The following is a 17,011-nucleotide window of genomic DNA, read 5'->3' on the forward strand; positions in this document are numbered from 1 at the left end:
ATATAGTCAAAGGCTTTAAAAAAAAAATAAAGTTCAGTGTAAAAATTCTAGTGTTTTGACCTTAGATTTTATAGTGTTTAATATTTTAAAATAGTTTTCAGAACATATGCTTTCTATTCTACTGTGAGATAAATACTCTATCCAAAGCACAATTTATTACTGCAAACTAAATGAATGTTTAAAAGACAGTCTGTCAATTAAAAAAAATTAAATAGTAGGTTTCAAAGCCAAGTTAAGAAAAATATTTTCTCTTTGACAAACTGCTTACATTTAAATGAAAACAGGGAAAATCTGGTCAATAATATGGATTGCATATAATAAAAGGACCTTAGATCATGTTAATACAAGGATCAGAAGGCAGTAACTTCAATTAAAACCACCCAATTATTTAGCAAACTTTCAGATACAGCAAATAAATTAATCTGTTTTAAATGAAAGTACTCAGATAAGTAGCTTGTTGACCTATGAGTAGTCTCAGTAGCAGCAATCATAGCAAAGCAAGAATCTGCTGGAGCAAGGCAAAGCCCCCCCATAAAACAAATGGTGTTAGTAATCAAAAAGCATCTGTGATACATACTTCCTTGGTTAGTAAGTAGCAGGGGGCTCTCAGCAATGCCACCTATAGCTTCCCCCGTATTTTGATATATAGCGTATAAGGGGTAAACACATTTCTCTTACCCATGAACAATTGGGGTATTTTGCTTTTAACAATAAGATATTTTCATTTCTGTACTATCTTGTGAAAAAGACCAGTCGTTATATTATTAAGAACGCGTCCTTCACTTAAAATCCTCTATTATCCACTTATGTTTAACTTGCATTGGGATTTAAGAATGCCTCTTTATTGAGACGAGTAATATGTCATCATTTTGTTCAGCTAACAGGCCTGACAGACCCTGTCTCCTTGAGTTAAAGAACAGTAGATCTCTATTTCGTACACTGGTGGCAAAAGCTGGCAGAATGAATGAGAATTAGCCAATTGGTAGTAAAGGTTTTTAATGTTAAAGATCCAGACTTACCTTTTGCCTTAGCCTTAACTATTCTATTTGCCCAGATGATGGTATATTTTTCTCAATAAAAATGATCTCTATATATTGCAACAATTTATTTGAATGCCTTTCTTATGCATTTTTAACAAATAACACCACAATTCACTATATCTCTTATGTTTTTGATCTTTTTTACTACTTACCGTCATCTTTATTTGAAACAGATTTTTAACAGATAATTTTGATCTTACAACAATATCTTGCTTCCATTTTATTCAAATAATTCTTAAAAACAGCTTAAAAAGCCGTTTGGAATAACATCAAGCTTGCCATCAATCAAACGAAAAAATTCCGCTGGCGGTTGTATAAACATCAGATCAAGTCTGATGTCTTCAAGGATTTCAGAGTGAACCATAAAAAACTCCATTAACTTCTGACAAAGAATGCAAATTAATCACAACATGGGGTGAAATGAAATTAAAGGCTCTTTTCTAATCAATGACAAGGCAGGATGAAATATTTGTTACTCTCTCCGCACTCAGACTGCCTAGGATGTTTGCACTTCCCTTGCAAAGCCCCAAATGTAAGGTGTGAGTACAGATTCACCCACAGTGCCTGTTTAGCCCTCCTATCAACCCCCCCCCCCCCAGAGCGATCTGCTTACAAGTCATGGAGATTCACAAAACACACTAATCATCTGAATCTCAGGTGCATCCAATTTGTTATTCACACTCTCCCATGCCAGTGAAAAGCCTGGCGCAGACAGATGCACCAGGAACCCTAAATGACAGTTTGGCCTCCGGAAGCACGATCACTACAGCAGAATCTAGTACAGCCTCCAGGTGAAATGTCTGGAGCTCCATATGGAGCAGGGAAAATTAACAACAAGATGAAAATCACTGCAGCAGCAGGGAGTCAGAATTTTTGAAAAAAAAAATGAAATTTAAAGATGAAGAAAGAGAAGTAATAAATTAATGGGGTGTGAAAACATTCAAAGCTTTACAATACCAGGGGCACTATTTGCTCAGATTTTTTTTCCTTTTTTTAACTTCAGGTCATTTTGATGTAATTTATTAACCAAGATCAGGAAATATAGCCAAAAGATGAACAAGATTTTTACACATGCAAAAGTACTTTAAGTACATTTGTATCTGTATTATCTTCATTTTCCTGTGGCATCTTGCTTACCAAAATTTCAAATGCCAGAGCTGGCTCATCCCCTGAGAAGTCTCCTTAATGGATTTACTATCATCCTAATGCAGAGGAATACTGTAAAGTTTGAATGAAGGATGATAATTTTAGCATGCAATCTCTTTTCTTTATCCTAAATTATGGTGTCATTAAACAAACCATTGCCCACCATGTTTTTTAAATCAACTGAATTTGGATCTACATGATTAACTATACACAGCTCCAGTCCTTGTCCAGACCTGCACATTTTATCAGATTACTATATTGAAGCTAAATTGTTCAAGAAATTGAGATAATATCTGCTTGTAAGAGGTTTAAAACCACAATTTTTCATTATCCTATTGCTGAATATGCTTCACAGGCACCCAGAATGTAATGGCACTGGAGCCCTCCGGACCCTCCTGTCACCCTGCTAAACACATGGTAAAAAAAGCAAAAGGGCTCAAGGGAATGGTCTTGTCATCATCTACAATGGCACAACCCTCTGCTGTTCAGCATTTCTCATCGACATAAGAGGCCTCCCTAGGGCGGAGAAGGCAAACCCAGTGAAGAAAAAGGCTTGGTGGGGCTGAGGGGGAAGAGCAGTGGTACGAATAGCCAACCAAGTTCAAAATACACAGAGCCTGTCATTTGGTTTAGTTATCTGCAAATCCTAGACCTAGCTGTACCCACCCATCACTGAGGCAATGTGGATTGCCTCTCTGAACCTCAGTCTGCTCACCTGGAGTCTGGGTTATCAGTCCCTGCAGGGCAGATGTATAGCCAGAATCAGGTCACACAAAGTGCTCTGGAGCTCAGTGTGGGAAAGGTGCTAGAGCAGGGGTAGTCAACCTTTTTATACCTACCGCCCACTTTTGTATCTCTGTTAGTAGTAAAATTTTCTAACTGCCCACTGGTTCCACAGCAATGGTGATTTATAAAGTAGGGAAGTAACTTTACTTTCTAAAATTTATAAAGCAGAGTTACAGCAAGTTAAAGCATATAATAATAATTACTTACCAAGTACTTTCTGTCAGATTTTCGCTAAGTTTGGCAGAATAAATCTTTATAAAACAACTTACTATAGTTAAATCTATCTTTTCATTTATACTTTGGTTGCTCCGCTACCGCCCACCATGAAAGCTGGAATGCCCACTAGTGGGCGGTAGACCCCAGGTTGACTACCACTGTGCTAGATGAAGCCAGGGCATTGTTCTTCCTAGAGACTGCATTGTTAGTGGCCCTCCATCTTTTTTTTCTTTAGAGTGCTAAACTGCACGCCAAGGAGGCTATGCAACTTTAAGGCCTAAAAGAAACTAAAATATAGTATTTTCAAGTACCAAATAAAAACCCAACCCACAAAACAATGAAATTCACAGGGAATGATTATTTCAACAAAAATCCAGTCCTTTAACCTTTATATTGGTCCCAGGCCACTGACTCTCCTTGATATCTTCCCAACATGCCTTCCTCAGCTGCATCCCCACTGGGTATGCACCATGTCACCGTGTCACCAGCAGGAAGAGGCGCTGCTAACAACGCTGTCAGCAGCACTGAGGCTGGGCAGGGGGAGGAAGTCTTGAAGCTGGCCTCTCCCCATTTCACCTCTGCTCATTTGACGCTCGGCTCCAGTTGCGGCTGGCAGGTTGCTGAGCACACTGTTTTGCATCGTTCAGTTGATGATTAGAAATTGTTTTGTGCTACAGCCAACATCAAGGCCAGTGGGGTGGCCCTTTGTACTTTTCCAAGTGGTTTTATATCCATCTCATTTGATCTGCATACTTCCTTTAATCAGATAGGAAAGGAGTGACAAATGGGATAAGGCAGTTCCCAGCTCGGTAAACAGGACACTGCTTTGATTGTATGGCTGCTTTGGAAAGTAGTGAGTTTCCTGTCACTGGGGGTGTTCCCGCATAGTGTGGATGTTTGCTTTTCAGGTATTGTAAAGAGGTCTGCTTCAATGTGTCTGAGATCACTTCCAATCTTGAGAGTTTACTATTTATTCTGGACTACTCCACTTGGGATGCAATGACACCAAACCACCTGCAGTTCAAGAGTGAGAAATCAGCCGTTCTGTTTGCCCATTTTATGAGGGCGGGCTCTCTCACAGAGTGGTTGGGGGTTCAAATGAGGTAATATGGGCCAAACAGAAGGAATTATTTCATAATCCAGTCTCTGCGATACTATAAAAATAAACATTTTGCTTCAAGGCTTTATTTGAGGATAAAAGAGAGGGGACCAGAAAGGAATTTATAAGGTACTCTTTCCCAATCTTCTGTCTACAGGACAAAGCCTGTAAAATAAATGCCAGCTCTATCAAAAGTCATTATTGATTGTAGCAATGAAACACAAACTTCTGTTGAAAAATGTGGGAAATAAGCCTGATGGCATCAAAGCTGCCTCTATTATTTGAAGTAAAGGTCCCAATTGGGTGACAATATTCTATTGTGATTCAAGGAGCATGGCTTTCCCCCCACTCTGACATAAGGGTTATTACTAACTAAGGAGTTCAGCACATTAGACTTTTCTAACTTCCACTTGACTGACCAAGTAAACACATATTTAGATATCCAAGAACACAATATTGCAAAGGTATATAGCCTCTTCCCAAATCTGAATAAAGCCTTCAAATGCTTCATTTGTCACACTCAACGACAATCTGTTTCCTAGACTTATCACTTACCCAGTCTCACTGAACAATTACGCTAGATGGTAGGAATCTCAAGAATATAGCCACATTCTCAGTGTTTGGAATTTTTATTAGATGGCTTACAAGTTTTCTACCACGATTTGTTTGAGATATATAGTGTACACGGCTTCTTCTTTTGATTTACAAAATTTTAGGGGATTTCATAAATTGGCCAAATAGTGAATTATATAAAATTACTGACAGAATAAGAGGCTTACCGAGATAAATATTCTAATGAGCTATAAATCCTGAAAATGTGATTTTAATTTGATGGGCTACCTAGAGCTGAGCAGCCAGGCTGTATACACTAAACTCTCACTAAATGCTCATGGCCAGCACGCATGCCAAGCAATCACTGTATTTTAAACTTTTTCTTTAAGGAAAAGATTATGTTTAAACAAAAAAAGCCTACAAATTTGAAAAGTGAAACTAACACTCTTGTACCTAACAATTTGGACAATTTCTATTCTCCTTATCTGACGGCTTTACCTGTAAAAGAAAAAGGATATAAAACAGACATTTCAGTGAGTAAAGGGGTCTTTAAAAGTCCACATCATGTACCAGGAGAATTTGCTTAAAACCACTTAAAAAGATGGTAGAGAGAATGAATCCCATCCTTTTATTCAATAACCATGTTTGTGATGCATCTGCATAATCTAACCATGCATAAATTAGTATGTGTAATACAACACTTATTTGCATAATAATAGCAAGTTAATAGATGCTTAAAGAGCAGAGACCAACACCACCTTTAAATCAGACATGCCTCCAGGCACTCTGGCCTGTACAGACCAAGATGTCAGAAAAACAGTGAGCATCAACCATAGGAAAACAGTCAAACCATTCATTTTTCATCTCTCTAGACATTTCACTTATTTCTCCACACACACTGGGGAATCATTTTCAAACCACAAAATAGCTTTATATTTTAAGTGCTAGTACTCATCCATAATAAAAATCTTAAAGAAATTATAAAGGTTATCACCAGCAATGATAATCTAATGAACAGTTTGTTGTCTTAGAAAAGGGACACATTTCTAAGGAAGGGACACATTTTTAAAAAAAAGAATATGTTCAAAATCACACCTACATAAAGCTGAGGCCTGTCTATTTGCTTAGCAAAAATAATGACCTATTTAGATATTTTTACCCTGCATCTCAATTCTTTAATTCAAACAATTTTAATGAGTCCAAAAGCTCAGTGTATCAAGAAAAGGCTGTGCTTGTCCCCCAGTCTCAATACGAGCACATGGCACTGGTTAGGATAAGGGAAAACATCATCAATGTCACACAAAGGAAGAGCACAGGATGGCTTGCAACCTTTAACAAAGAGGAAAAAAAATCTGGAGTTTAAAAAAATCAAAAATCAATAGAGACTTCTAAATGACTCCTTTAAGATATCACTTTTCAATTTAACAGGACAGATTTATTTGTATGTGGCTCAAATGTTCACAATTGCTCCCTGCACCTTCATACATAGGAATGAATGTCACAGTGGCAAACAGCAGTAATGAACAATCTTACCTGAGGATATGGAAACCTCCCAAGAGCAAGCTGGGAAAGGAAATAATATTTGTCTAGTTATAGATTTGCATGCAGGGCAGATCTCCTTAAGACAGACAAGTACTAAATTTCAGAAATGCATCTGGCAAATATAAAAAGCTCACAACCTCAAATGCACGAACTAAATATTACTGTAATTACATTTAGAGTTGTATTTAGAATGGACATTTTCAATGGACAATGTTACATACCCAATAAAATATTCAAATTTTAACAACTAAACATTATCCTCATGTGGTTTCTCTTAGGAATACTCTCAACTGCATGGGCATTATTCACATGTACTTGTGTAGGGCGGTTTCTTCCAGACAAGAGATGCAGAACTATGGATTGTTCTTAGCCCACAGCTCTATGGGGCTTCAATGGCAAGTATACAGATAGGAAGCATTGCAGGAAATGGAAAATTAAGTATATAAAAGAGAGAATTTTGCCATTATTTCCATCTGTTAGTTTTTTTCATCCATTTTCTTCTATCCATAGTTAGAAGAAAAGAAAGGTACTTATAGTGGGAAAATGGCCATTTTGAGACTGTGAAGTTGGAACTATAGGTCTAAGTCTGAAATTGTGAAAGTGAATCTTCAGAGCTTCCAATTTTGCTTGATTTGTAAACTGTTATCTGTTTCTAGACCAGTTACTTGTGATCTTTGGATCCTCACCTGTAAAAACAAAATGATGTGACCAGGAATAGGACTGATAAAAAGTAACAAGATCAAATTTACCAGACATACCATAACTTATTTAAAGAAAATAGTGGCAAAATTTTGCAACTGCATAATGTGGCCCATCCTCAGGCCTAAAATCCTTTGTATGTATTTGTAAGTACTTTCCAGTAGAATTGCTACATCAGGGAACTTGGAAGCTGGAATGGACCCAAGAGAGCATCAATCCATTTTACTGATTAGAACCTCAGAGTCCAATGGAAGAAATCTGCACACAGTTCATCAGCAGAAGCCAAGGGACTGACCCCAAAACTTGCAACTTAATCCAGTGTTCATTCCAGCGTATTACACTGTTTTTTCAGGTCTTGAGAAATTGTGCATTTATTTCAAAGACACTGACACTGCCAAACATTCTTTAATTCCTCATTTTTGAATTATGTTTAGAATTATTTTCAATAGCAGGAGAACACCTTCCTCATTTCATTAGAATTGCATCTTATCTTGAATTGAAAATTATACACCTCAGTTTTTGATTGTGTAAATTATTTGCTGACTAAGGTTTGAATAGCCTATAGGTATTACCAGACCCCAACTCCACCTTAAAATTTTTTTTTCAAAATTGAATTTATTGGGGTAACATTGGTTACTAAAATTATACAGGTTTCAGGCACACAATTCTACATCATCTGTATGTACATTGCACTGTGTTTATCACCCAAGTCAAGTCTCCTTCCATCACCATCTATTCCCTGTTTACCCTTGTCTACCTCTTCCCCCCACCCCTTTCCCTCTGGAAATCATCACACTGTTGATATCTATGTCTCTGTTTCTATTTTGTTTGTTAGTTTCTTTTGTTCATTAGAGTTCACATATGAGTGAAATCATACGGTATCTGTCTTTCTCTGACTGGCTTATTTCACGTAGTATAATACCATCCAGGTCCGTCCATGCTGTTGCAAAAGGTAAGATTTCCCTCTTTACAGCCAAGTAGTATTCCATTATGTAAATGTACCACAGCTTTTTTTTTTTATCCACTCATCTATTGATGAGCAACTTGGGCTGTTTACAAATCTTGGCTATTGTAAATAACACTGCAATGAACATAGGGGTGTACCCAACTCCACTTTCAAGAATAAATATTTTGTTCCTTATTAAGAACAGATACAAAGGTGCTCAGACTAATTTTTGAAGTTCTAAAACTAGTTTGAGCATCAGTATGATAGGAATAAACCATATAACCATGTAAAGTGACTACTTTGAAAGGGCCGAAAGGGCCAAACTCATTTGGATGTGTGTGCATATATATATATAATACCTGATAATTTTCATGACCTTGTATTAATTTCTTATATATATATTTAAAGTTCATTGACTTTTTTTTTTTTTTTTTGTACTTTTCTGAAGCTGAAACGGGGAGAGACAGTCAGACAGACTCCCACATGTGCTCGACCGGGATCCACCTGGCACACCCACCAGGGGCGAAGCTCTGCCCACCAGGGGGCGATGCTCTGCCCCTCCGGGGCGTCGCTCTGCCACGACCAGAGCCACTCTAGCGCCTGGGGCAGAGGCCAAGGAGCCATCCCCAGCACCCGGGCCATCTTTGTTCCAATGGAGCCTTGGCTGTGGGAGGGGAAGAGAGAGACAGAGAAGAAGGAGGGGGTGGGGGTGGAGAAGCAAATGGGCGCTTCTCCTATGTGCCCTGGCCGGGAATCGAACCCGGGTCCCCCCGCACGCCAGGCCGACGCTCTACCGCTGAGTCAACCAGCCAGGGCAAAGTTCATTGACTTTTAAGATATAAAGTTTTATTATTTCATTTGGTGGATACTGCTAATCCCTTCAAATACAAATAATAAAAACATCACAAGATGGGATGAAGGAAAGGATGTGCATGTTAACCAAACTCCTTTTCAGTTTTGTGATTGTTTTCTATGTACTGTTTTTAATTAGGACGGGGAGGGACTCAGTTCTCCACTGCCCCCACCCCACCCCCATCTAATACAGGCCATTGATTTGCTTTATTTTGTAAAATACAGTGTTTTTCAGGCTAACAAGAGTGTGCACATTGATTCAGGTGAGGTCACTGTGGTTTACCATGGTGGCAGTGGGTGGACTAGGCATTTGAACCATTTTGTACTAAACTGACAGGCAGTGACAGCTCATTAAAAGCTGTCACCTATCATTAAACTGATCAGTGAATTACGAGTCCTGCATATTCTTAATGTGGAGTTAGACAACTACCAAGAGGAGGTCTCTCATTTAAAAAGCTGACAGCTTTCTAACTACTAGAAGACATTGAGAGCATCTCAGGCCTTCCTGTGGATGCTGTGCCACTTGGGCACAGGTTGAATATTGTCATTAGGGTCTATAGAAGAAGTCTGCCCACGTGGCTTACCAGCAGAAGAAACGTGTCTGCCATATACAGTGTGTCCATAAAGTCATGGTGCACTTTTGACTGGTCACAGGAAAGCAACAAAAGACGATAGAAATGTGAAATCTGCACCAAATAAAAGAAAAACTCTTCTAGTTTCATACCTATTCAGTGCAGTTCGATGTGGGCTCATGCACAGATTTTTTTAGGGCTCCTTAGGTAGTTATCCCATATAGCCTCTACAGACTCATCACTTACTGATGGCCTACCAGAAAGGGGTTTCTCCACCAAACTGCCGGTTTCCTTCAACTGCTTATCCCACCTAGTAATGTTATTCCTATGTGGTGGCACTTTCTTGTAAACGCACTGATATTCACGTTGCACTTTGGTCATGGATTCGAATTTAGCGAGCCACAGAACACACTGAACTTTCCTCTGTACCGTCCACATTTCGACTGGCATGGCCGTGGGCTGCTCCGCTGTATACACGGTGTTACGTCATCATCTGCGCATGGGCACATGCTGCCACATAATCTAACAGAAACTGAGAGGGTTTTCCTTTTATTTGGTGCAGATTTCACATTTCTATCGTCTTTTGTTGCTTTCCTGTGACTGGTCAAAAGTGCACCATGACTTTACGGACACACTGTATATACAGGTAAGATGTAAATGAGCTGGGAGGTGCTAAACTGGCCATTGGTTCTTTCAGTTTAAACAACTAAACAATAATAAATAGAAGACTTAAAAAAATAGTGGGATATGGAGGAATATGTGAAATTTTCCCATTTAAACACGAAGTTTCAAATTCTCAAGTCATCACTGTTCCATAGCGAGGCAAGGCCACGGCCGACTTGTGACCATGCCATTATCTAACTGGTCCGCTCTATCACGATTGGTACAAGGTAATAAAGATGGCTGATGCCATTCATTTACTCTGTAAGGTACTACCATGCAGGAGAACAGAGAGAAAATTCAGAGCAGGCCGGTCAGCTAGGACCCTGTTGATACCAGTCTGCTTGGGAGAAGATGGCTGTGCTTGAACTAGTGAACTCATCATTCTTGGGACACGCTTTGCTTTTTGTGCACTTTCCTGATGTCCCGTGGAACCTCAGCCTTGCTTGTCCTCGGAGAACTTCTAAGACATCTTATAGGTCTGACCTCTTTTGAGTCAGAGGACAGAGAATGGTTCCTTGCCCTTGACCAGAACAGCACAGCAATCATTTCCTTTGTCACAGAGTGTCACCCGGAAGCTGCTCCAGCACAGGTCAAGGATTCTGATTCTGCACCCGAGAAAACTGGCAGCAGCACTATTAGGCTGGCACCAAAAGCAGTCATTTTAAGGCCCCAGGAGAGGGAGCTGCCTTCCATGTATGTCCCTGTCCTTCCAGGTTTAATGTGGCTGCAATGTTTAGGTTCCACACTATTTGTCTTGTGGCAAAATAGAAGGAAATGTATAGCCAGGCCCTACAACCCTTTTATCAAGTTCAATTAGGAGAAGGTTAAAAAGGAAGAGGGTTCTTAGCAGATATGACTGTATAAAGAACAGGTTCTTCATGAGGCTGTCGAATGTCAAAATCAGCACAGAACCCTTAGGGGTGAGAGGGAGCTCGGGCTATGACTGAGTGCTTAAGAGCCGGGAGAACCGGGAGCCATTCTGTATCTTTTACCCTTACTGGTCTATTAATCTACTCGCATTTCCCCAGTTTTTATTGTCAAGGTATTATAAATTAGGAAACTTACAAAAGAGAGTATGTAATCTTCTTTGAAATGGCCTGCAGATATGTCACTGTACTAAATGTGTTTCAGATTTAATGAAGCTTTAATGTCCTTTTTAATTTTGCCTGTTTCTGTATCACCAGGGGTCGGGCAAGGCAATCAGCACTCAAGAGGGTGGTTTGGTTTAAAAGTAGGAAAAAACTCATTTGCTTATGAGTTGCACTGTATTTTCTTAATTAAATTTACTGAGTAAAATGGTTTAAGTTCAGCCAACCAGTGACCTTTGTATGTAGATTTAGATTTATAAATAGGTTAACAGTTAAAGGAATAGAAAGAATCACAACAAAGCAAACAGATTAGGGCTAAGCCAATAGAATTCTTTGCTCTCTTTATCATCTTTACAAAAGAAGCATTTAAATATAGGCAGCTTAAGTCCAGTTTAAAAAAAATGTATTGAAAAACGTGGGTTCACATAAGTGCCAGCAATTCATCCAATGACTCTCGCATTCCTTTTCCCAGGAGTGGGTAAAAAATTCGGAAAAGCTTAATTTATTTTGGAGGAGGTGAAGGTAGAGATGGACGAGGAAGAGGATTCCATTTAATGTTAAATTTAAAAAGTACACTTTAATTCCAAACACTCAAGATGCAGCAAACTGCTAAATACTGTTCTTAGTGGGAGATTTACTATGTAAAAAGCAGGAAAAGTATGCCCTGAAAACATTTACCTTTTGGGAATACATTTAAATAACAGGAAACCACTAACATTTCACTGTAAAACTAGGATTGCTCCTTAGTGTCATCTTATTGATCTTTGATTTGTCTAGCCATAATTCATGAAATATTCTTGAGTTAGTAGCATTTGAGTATGTTTGGATTTTCTAATTTAAAGAGCAAAAGTATGTATGTGGGTGTAATCATAACATTTGCTGAATACATCACAGATGCATGATAGAAGCCTTTGTATATTAACAAAAAGTTAGGATGAAGATATTTATTAACAAAGTGACAAAAATGCTTCTTTTGGTAATAAGAATAATTATCGCCATGAAGTCAGAAATTATAAAGAGAAAACATACACTGTAGCCAGGAAGTAAATGCAGGACACAGATTCAGACATTCAGGATATGTTTTTGATGATTGTCTCCCACTTAGAATATCAACAATGAGGGAGTAGTTTTAAATTTAAAGTTATGCAAAGAACTCTAAATTTTTAAATTCTTAATTTAGGCATATTCTATGTTTCTTGGCACAACTGTAAATTGAAAATAAGCGTTTTCAACATAGCCAATGATCTAGCTGAAGGAGGACTTTATAGTCTGAAATGTTCTAAAATTTGTTCTTAATTACCTTGTGTACACTTCACACAATTAAATTTCCATCTCAGAATTTTGCATTTAGATTGTGCATCGCAGTTAAACCTTCATTTTATAAAAACACAGCCGCTATTCTGGAACATTCAGACACAGGGAAACTTTAAAAAATCAGACTTAACTACTGGATTACATAAAATTCCCTAGGTGAGATTTCATCTCAAGACCAATTTCCACAGTCCTAGAGTGAGAGAGTTTAAATCAACTGAAACTATGCTGGTGAAGAACCATAATAAATATTAAATACCTCAAAATCTAAGATTTTACTTTTCTTCCCATGGATCACTTTCACTGTCCTCTTATTGAATGGTTTAAAAACAATCCAAAAAATAGAACAGCAATTTAGCAGCATTAAAGTGCTTTAGAGGTTAAACTGACAACAAAGAACACAGAACACAGAGCGTCTTGAAGTAGGGTTTCAATTAAATGTGGAGGATTTAGTAACACAGGACAAAAAAAAAAAAAGAGTTACAAATTAATTTAATCTTCTGCCTATAGTTTGCAGCTGCACTCCAAAGTGTCTAGGGCTTAAGAACAAAGCCTTGAAAGGCCTCAGAGTGAGAAAAGCTTCAATTTTTAATGTATAACGCCATTAGCTGATAACTTGTGGAATCTGCAACCCCTGCGGAGGGGCATAAGTGCGAGTAACAGAGACTGATGAAGTGACATATTTGTTCATGCCTAGAACTGTGAGGAAGAGGGTTATTACTAACACTATCAGGCCCAACAGAAATATGCCCTAATAACCTCTGGGACCTCCACGTTATCAGTTCTCACTACATCAAATATATTAAAATCAAAACCTAATTCACTTTAATTAAAGACAATTAGTTTGTTTTACTATTATCATTTCAACATGTATGATATTATAATACGTTGCAAATTAAAGATGCGATAATAAATATAATGGAAGCATCAAACTGTGTACACCTCGGTGAAATTAGTTTATCACTAGTTTCTATTTAAGGAAATTCAAGGACACCATCATTACAAGTGGTGCAGAAACACTTTACTCCAAAAAGAATACGGTGAAACCATGCATGTCTTTTCCTTATTCAATTTATACTTCTTTTCACATAACACTTTTCTATAAACTCTCAGGATTTCTTGAACACAAACCAGAATTATGGCCCAATGGAGGCACCAGAAGCTTAATTAATTTGCTCAAGGTCATACTGTAGGTTGGTGACAAAGCTTGTTAGATTACTAGGAACTCTGGGCTCTACAGACATTTTGGCAATGGCAAAGGACCCTGTCTGCAAGGGCCCCAGAGACGTCTGGTGCAGAAGGGGAACCAGGCAAACGGCTCATTACACCTGTGCTTGTGCACGAGGTGCCAAGTGCTTCTGAGAGCTCGAAAAGAACATTTTCTTTGTGTAGAAAGAGCCTAAATGGGAGGTTCCTATGAGGAGTCCTTCTTCACATGTGCCAATATTTTAAAAAGAATTATTCATCCTCACCAGAGTCCACTGATAAAGAGAAAATTTATTTTAACTTAAGGAGCCTAAACACAGTAGCACAATGAAATAAATCAAGCAACTCTCCATCATTCAGAAGGTCCTTCATTGTATCCCACAGGTTACTACTAATAATGGGGAAAAGACAGCATTATAAATAAATGTTTCTAATAGTGTTGTTTTTAAAAAAAAATTAGAAATGAGCTTATTACAGTGGACACTTAAATGGGGAGAGGGCAATAGTAACTCACAAGTACAATATCCTAACGCTGTTCCTTTAATTGCTTTATTTGTTTCACTGTTAAAAATGATTGCTTGCTGTAGCCTAACCACAAATGCTGAAAAGCATGATACATTGAGGTCTCAACCTGGGCAAACTGTACCTAAACTTACACTTTATTGCAGCTTAGTTCACAATCTTCATCTAATATAGGGTTATCTCCCAGTGCAGCAGGAGGATAAATCATCCCGGAATATTACTCTGGCAAAGTTTGCTGTGACTGGAGCATATGTGCTTTCGAGCCACTGAAGCAAAGGCCCATAAAATACACTAATTACTGGAAGTTATGGTCACTGAGTGATTGATAGCGCTCTGCAAAGCAACTTCCTCATTTTCAGCTCTTCTGACGGGGCTCATCCGCCACACAGCAATTATTAATTCATGACCCACCCCTCGGGCACTAGTACCTTTACTTCTAATTCTCCTGCTACCAAACTACTGCTACAGCTGGACACCGTCTTTCTTCATTTTGATGGCTGGGTAAGGATGATAAAAAGTAGATTTCATGCTAAATGCTATTGCTTGAATCTTTAAACGTTGCTTGGTCTTTTTAACCCTGATGTCCCAAAGCACATAATTCTCCTTCCTCTCCCATAATGCTATTTCACTTGCATCACTTTCTTTTTTTCCTTAAAAATAAGTATGTGTATGTATATATATGCATAAGTATTTGTGTGTGTGTGTGTGTGTGTGTGTGTGTGTGTGTGTATATATATATATATATATATACATACACACACATACTTTTTTTAAACCCAAAACTCTTCGATTGAATTATGTTTTTGGTTGAATACTACGGTTTTAGTGCAAAATATAACTTCATCTAGGCCAGTGTGTTTTTCAACTGCCAGTCCATGGATCGATCCACCAGAAATTTTTTAATGGTCGCATCTTGATGTAGTATCAAGATTATAAATTATTTTAGTTGAATTCGCTTATGCTCAGAGTGATTTCTGCCTTAGCAGTCCCTGAAATAATTCTCCTATTTTCACTGGGCCCCAAGTGCAAAAAGGTTGAAAATCACTGATCTAGGCTACAGTAAATATGAGGCAGCTAATTGATTAAAAAACAACAAAACAAAAACAAAAAAAAAGGAGAAAAGAAAGAAAAAAGTCCCTCCATTTAGAGACCCATTTTGTCAGAAGCCTTGAAGATACTCTAATTGTTCCAAGTTGATTTCCATTAGTAGCTCCACTCAGAGCAATGCTAATTAAAATATCTGGGTATATAACTAAATCTCTAAAAGTCACTTAAAAACAACTGCAAAGGACGCTTTTTGATGGTGTTCTGTGCACTGAAGAAGAAATTCAGTGAGAGACTGAATTAATGACAAAGTTCAGTCATGATAAATGGAAGCAAACATTCTACCTTTCTAACAGAAAAATGAACGTTCTTCAATTTTTGCACAACTCAAAATGCATCCTGAGGATGGATTCCTTATCTGGAATCTGAGGCGGTGTCCAGATGAACAGATGGAGCTCATGCTACCTGTGCTTCAGGACTTGGTTCAAAGTCTTCTCTTCTGTTCGAAGTTAGTTTCAGCAGACAATTTTGAGGACAAAATTCACACCACTCCCTGTCTTATACAATTCACCAGGCAGTGTATCACATCCCACACCTGGTGACAGCTCGTAGTGTTCTACATCTTCCTGTGCCTCTAATAGCAGGTAAATTATAACATGCTGAAGGGAAAACTCGAAGTCATAAACATTTATATATTCTGACACCAGAAACAGTATTTTGCAGAAAGTCAATGCCAAGCATTACTGATTATGGTAACACTCCTGACAGTGAAGCCTCCTAGAGCCTGGATATCCTGGTGGTGCACAGTGTGGTTGTTTCTATGTGACACTACTTTAATGAAGGTGGTGTACAGACTCTTCAGTATTAGAGGCTGATAGTCCTAACTGGCCAGGTCCTTTTACACATCACTGCTTAGAATAATCACTTTCACATATTTAAGCATTATGATTAATTTAGGTAGCTTATTTCTTATTAAAGACTAAAGGGTTGTAAGAAGGGGAAAGATTAGAATTAACTGCCCCCAATCCATCTCATGTGTTTAATAATCATTGCGATCTTCATAGTAAGAATTAAGAAATGACACTCTCAATGTTTGTGTAACACTGACCTGTGTCCTCTGACAGTGGGCAGCTTTAATCCTAACAGTCCCTAGAGACCTAGCTTGATGGAGCAGGTGTTTCCATTCCTAAACTGCTCCCTGGAGTCATGCAGCTGTGGATACCTAAAAAAACATCAGTGGTAGAGTATATAGGGCAGAGGTTGGGAACCTTTTGGCTGAGAGAGCCATGAACGCCACATATTTTAAAATGTAATTCCGTGAGAGCCATACAATGATCCATGTACATTATGCATTATCCAATAAAAATTTGGTGTTGTCCCGGAGGACAGCTGTGATTGGCTCCAGCCACCCGCAACCATAAACATGAGCGGTAGGAAATGAATGGATTGTAATACATGAGAATGTTTTATATTTTTAATGTTATTATTATTTTTATTAAAGATCTGTCTGTGAGCCAGATGCAGCCATCAAAAAAGCCACATCTGGCTCGCAAGCCATAGGTTCCCAACCCCTGATATAGGGTATAGTCTACTGAGCTCAATCTAGTCTATACTTCTATTTCTAGACGTTTCAAAGTCAAGGGAGTATAATCAGGTAATATTCTCATACATCTGGACTCTGTATATGTTGCTGGTCCAGAGAGCAAGAGTGAGAGAGAAAGAGAGAG

The 17,011-nt window shown here is 38.3% G+C and overlaps 1 protein-coding gene across 7 annotated transcripts in view; it reads right to left on the reverse strand.

The window, feature by feature from the left end:
• Positions 1 to 17,011, reverse strand: part of MAP2K5 (mitogen-activated protein kinase kinase 5) — a 288,637-nt gene that overhangs the window by 78,306 nt on the left and 193,320 nt on the right. For 3 of the 7 annotated variants that reach the window (XR_010731283.1, XM_066276315.1, XM_066276314.1), the window contains exon 17: positions 6,373 to 6,402. The exons of 3 other annotated variants lie outside the window; for them this stretch is intronic. Coding sequence is in view for 3 of the 4 variants with exons in the window: in XM_066276315.1 (XP_066132412.1) it covers positions 6,373 to 6,402 (30 nt within the window). In the remaining variant the exon portion in view is untranslated. Of the gene's footprint in view, positions 1 to 5,841; positions 6,169 to 6,372; positions 6,403 to 17,011 lie in introns of those variants that run through there. One more of the 7 variants, XM_066276318.1, reaches the window with a different exon arrangement.

The sequence above is a fragment of the Saccopteryx bilineata genome, chromosome 4 (assembly GCF_036850765.1).
Source record: "Saccopteryx bilineata isolate mSacBil1 chromosome 4, mSacBil1_pri_phased_curated, whole genome shotgun sequence".
In the NCBI taxonomy this organism is placed as follows: domain Eukaryota; kingdom Metazoa; phylum Chordata; class Mammalia; order Chiroptera; family Emballonuridae; genus Saccopteryx; species Saccopteryx bilineata.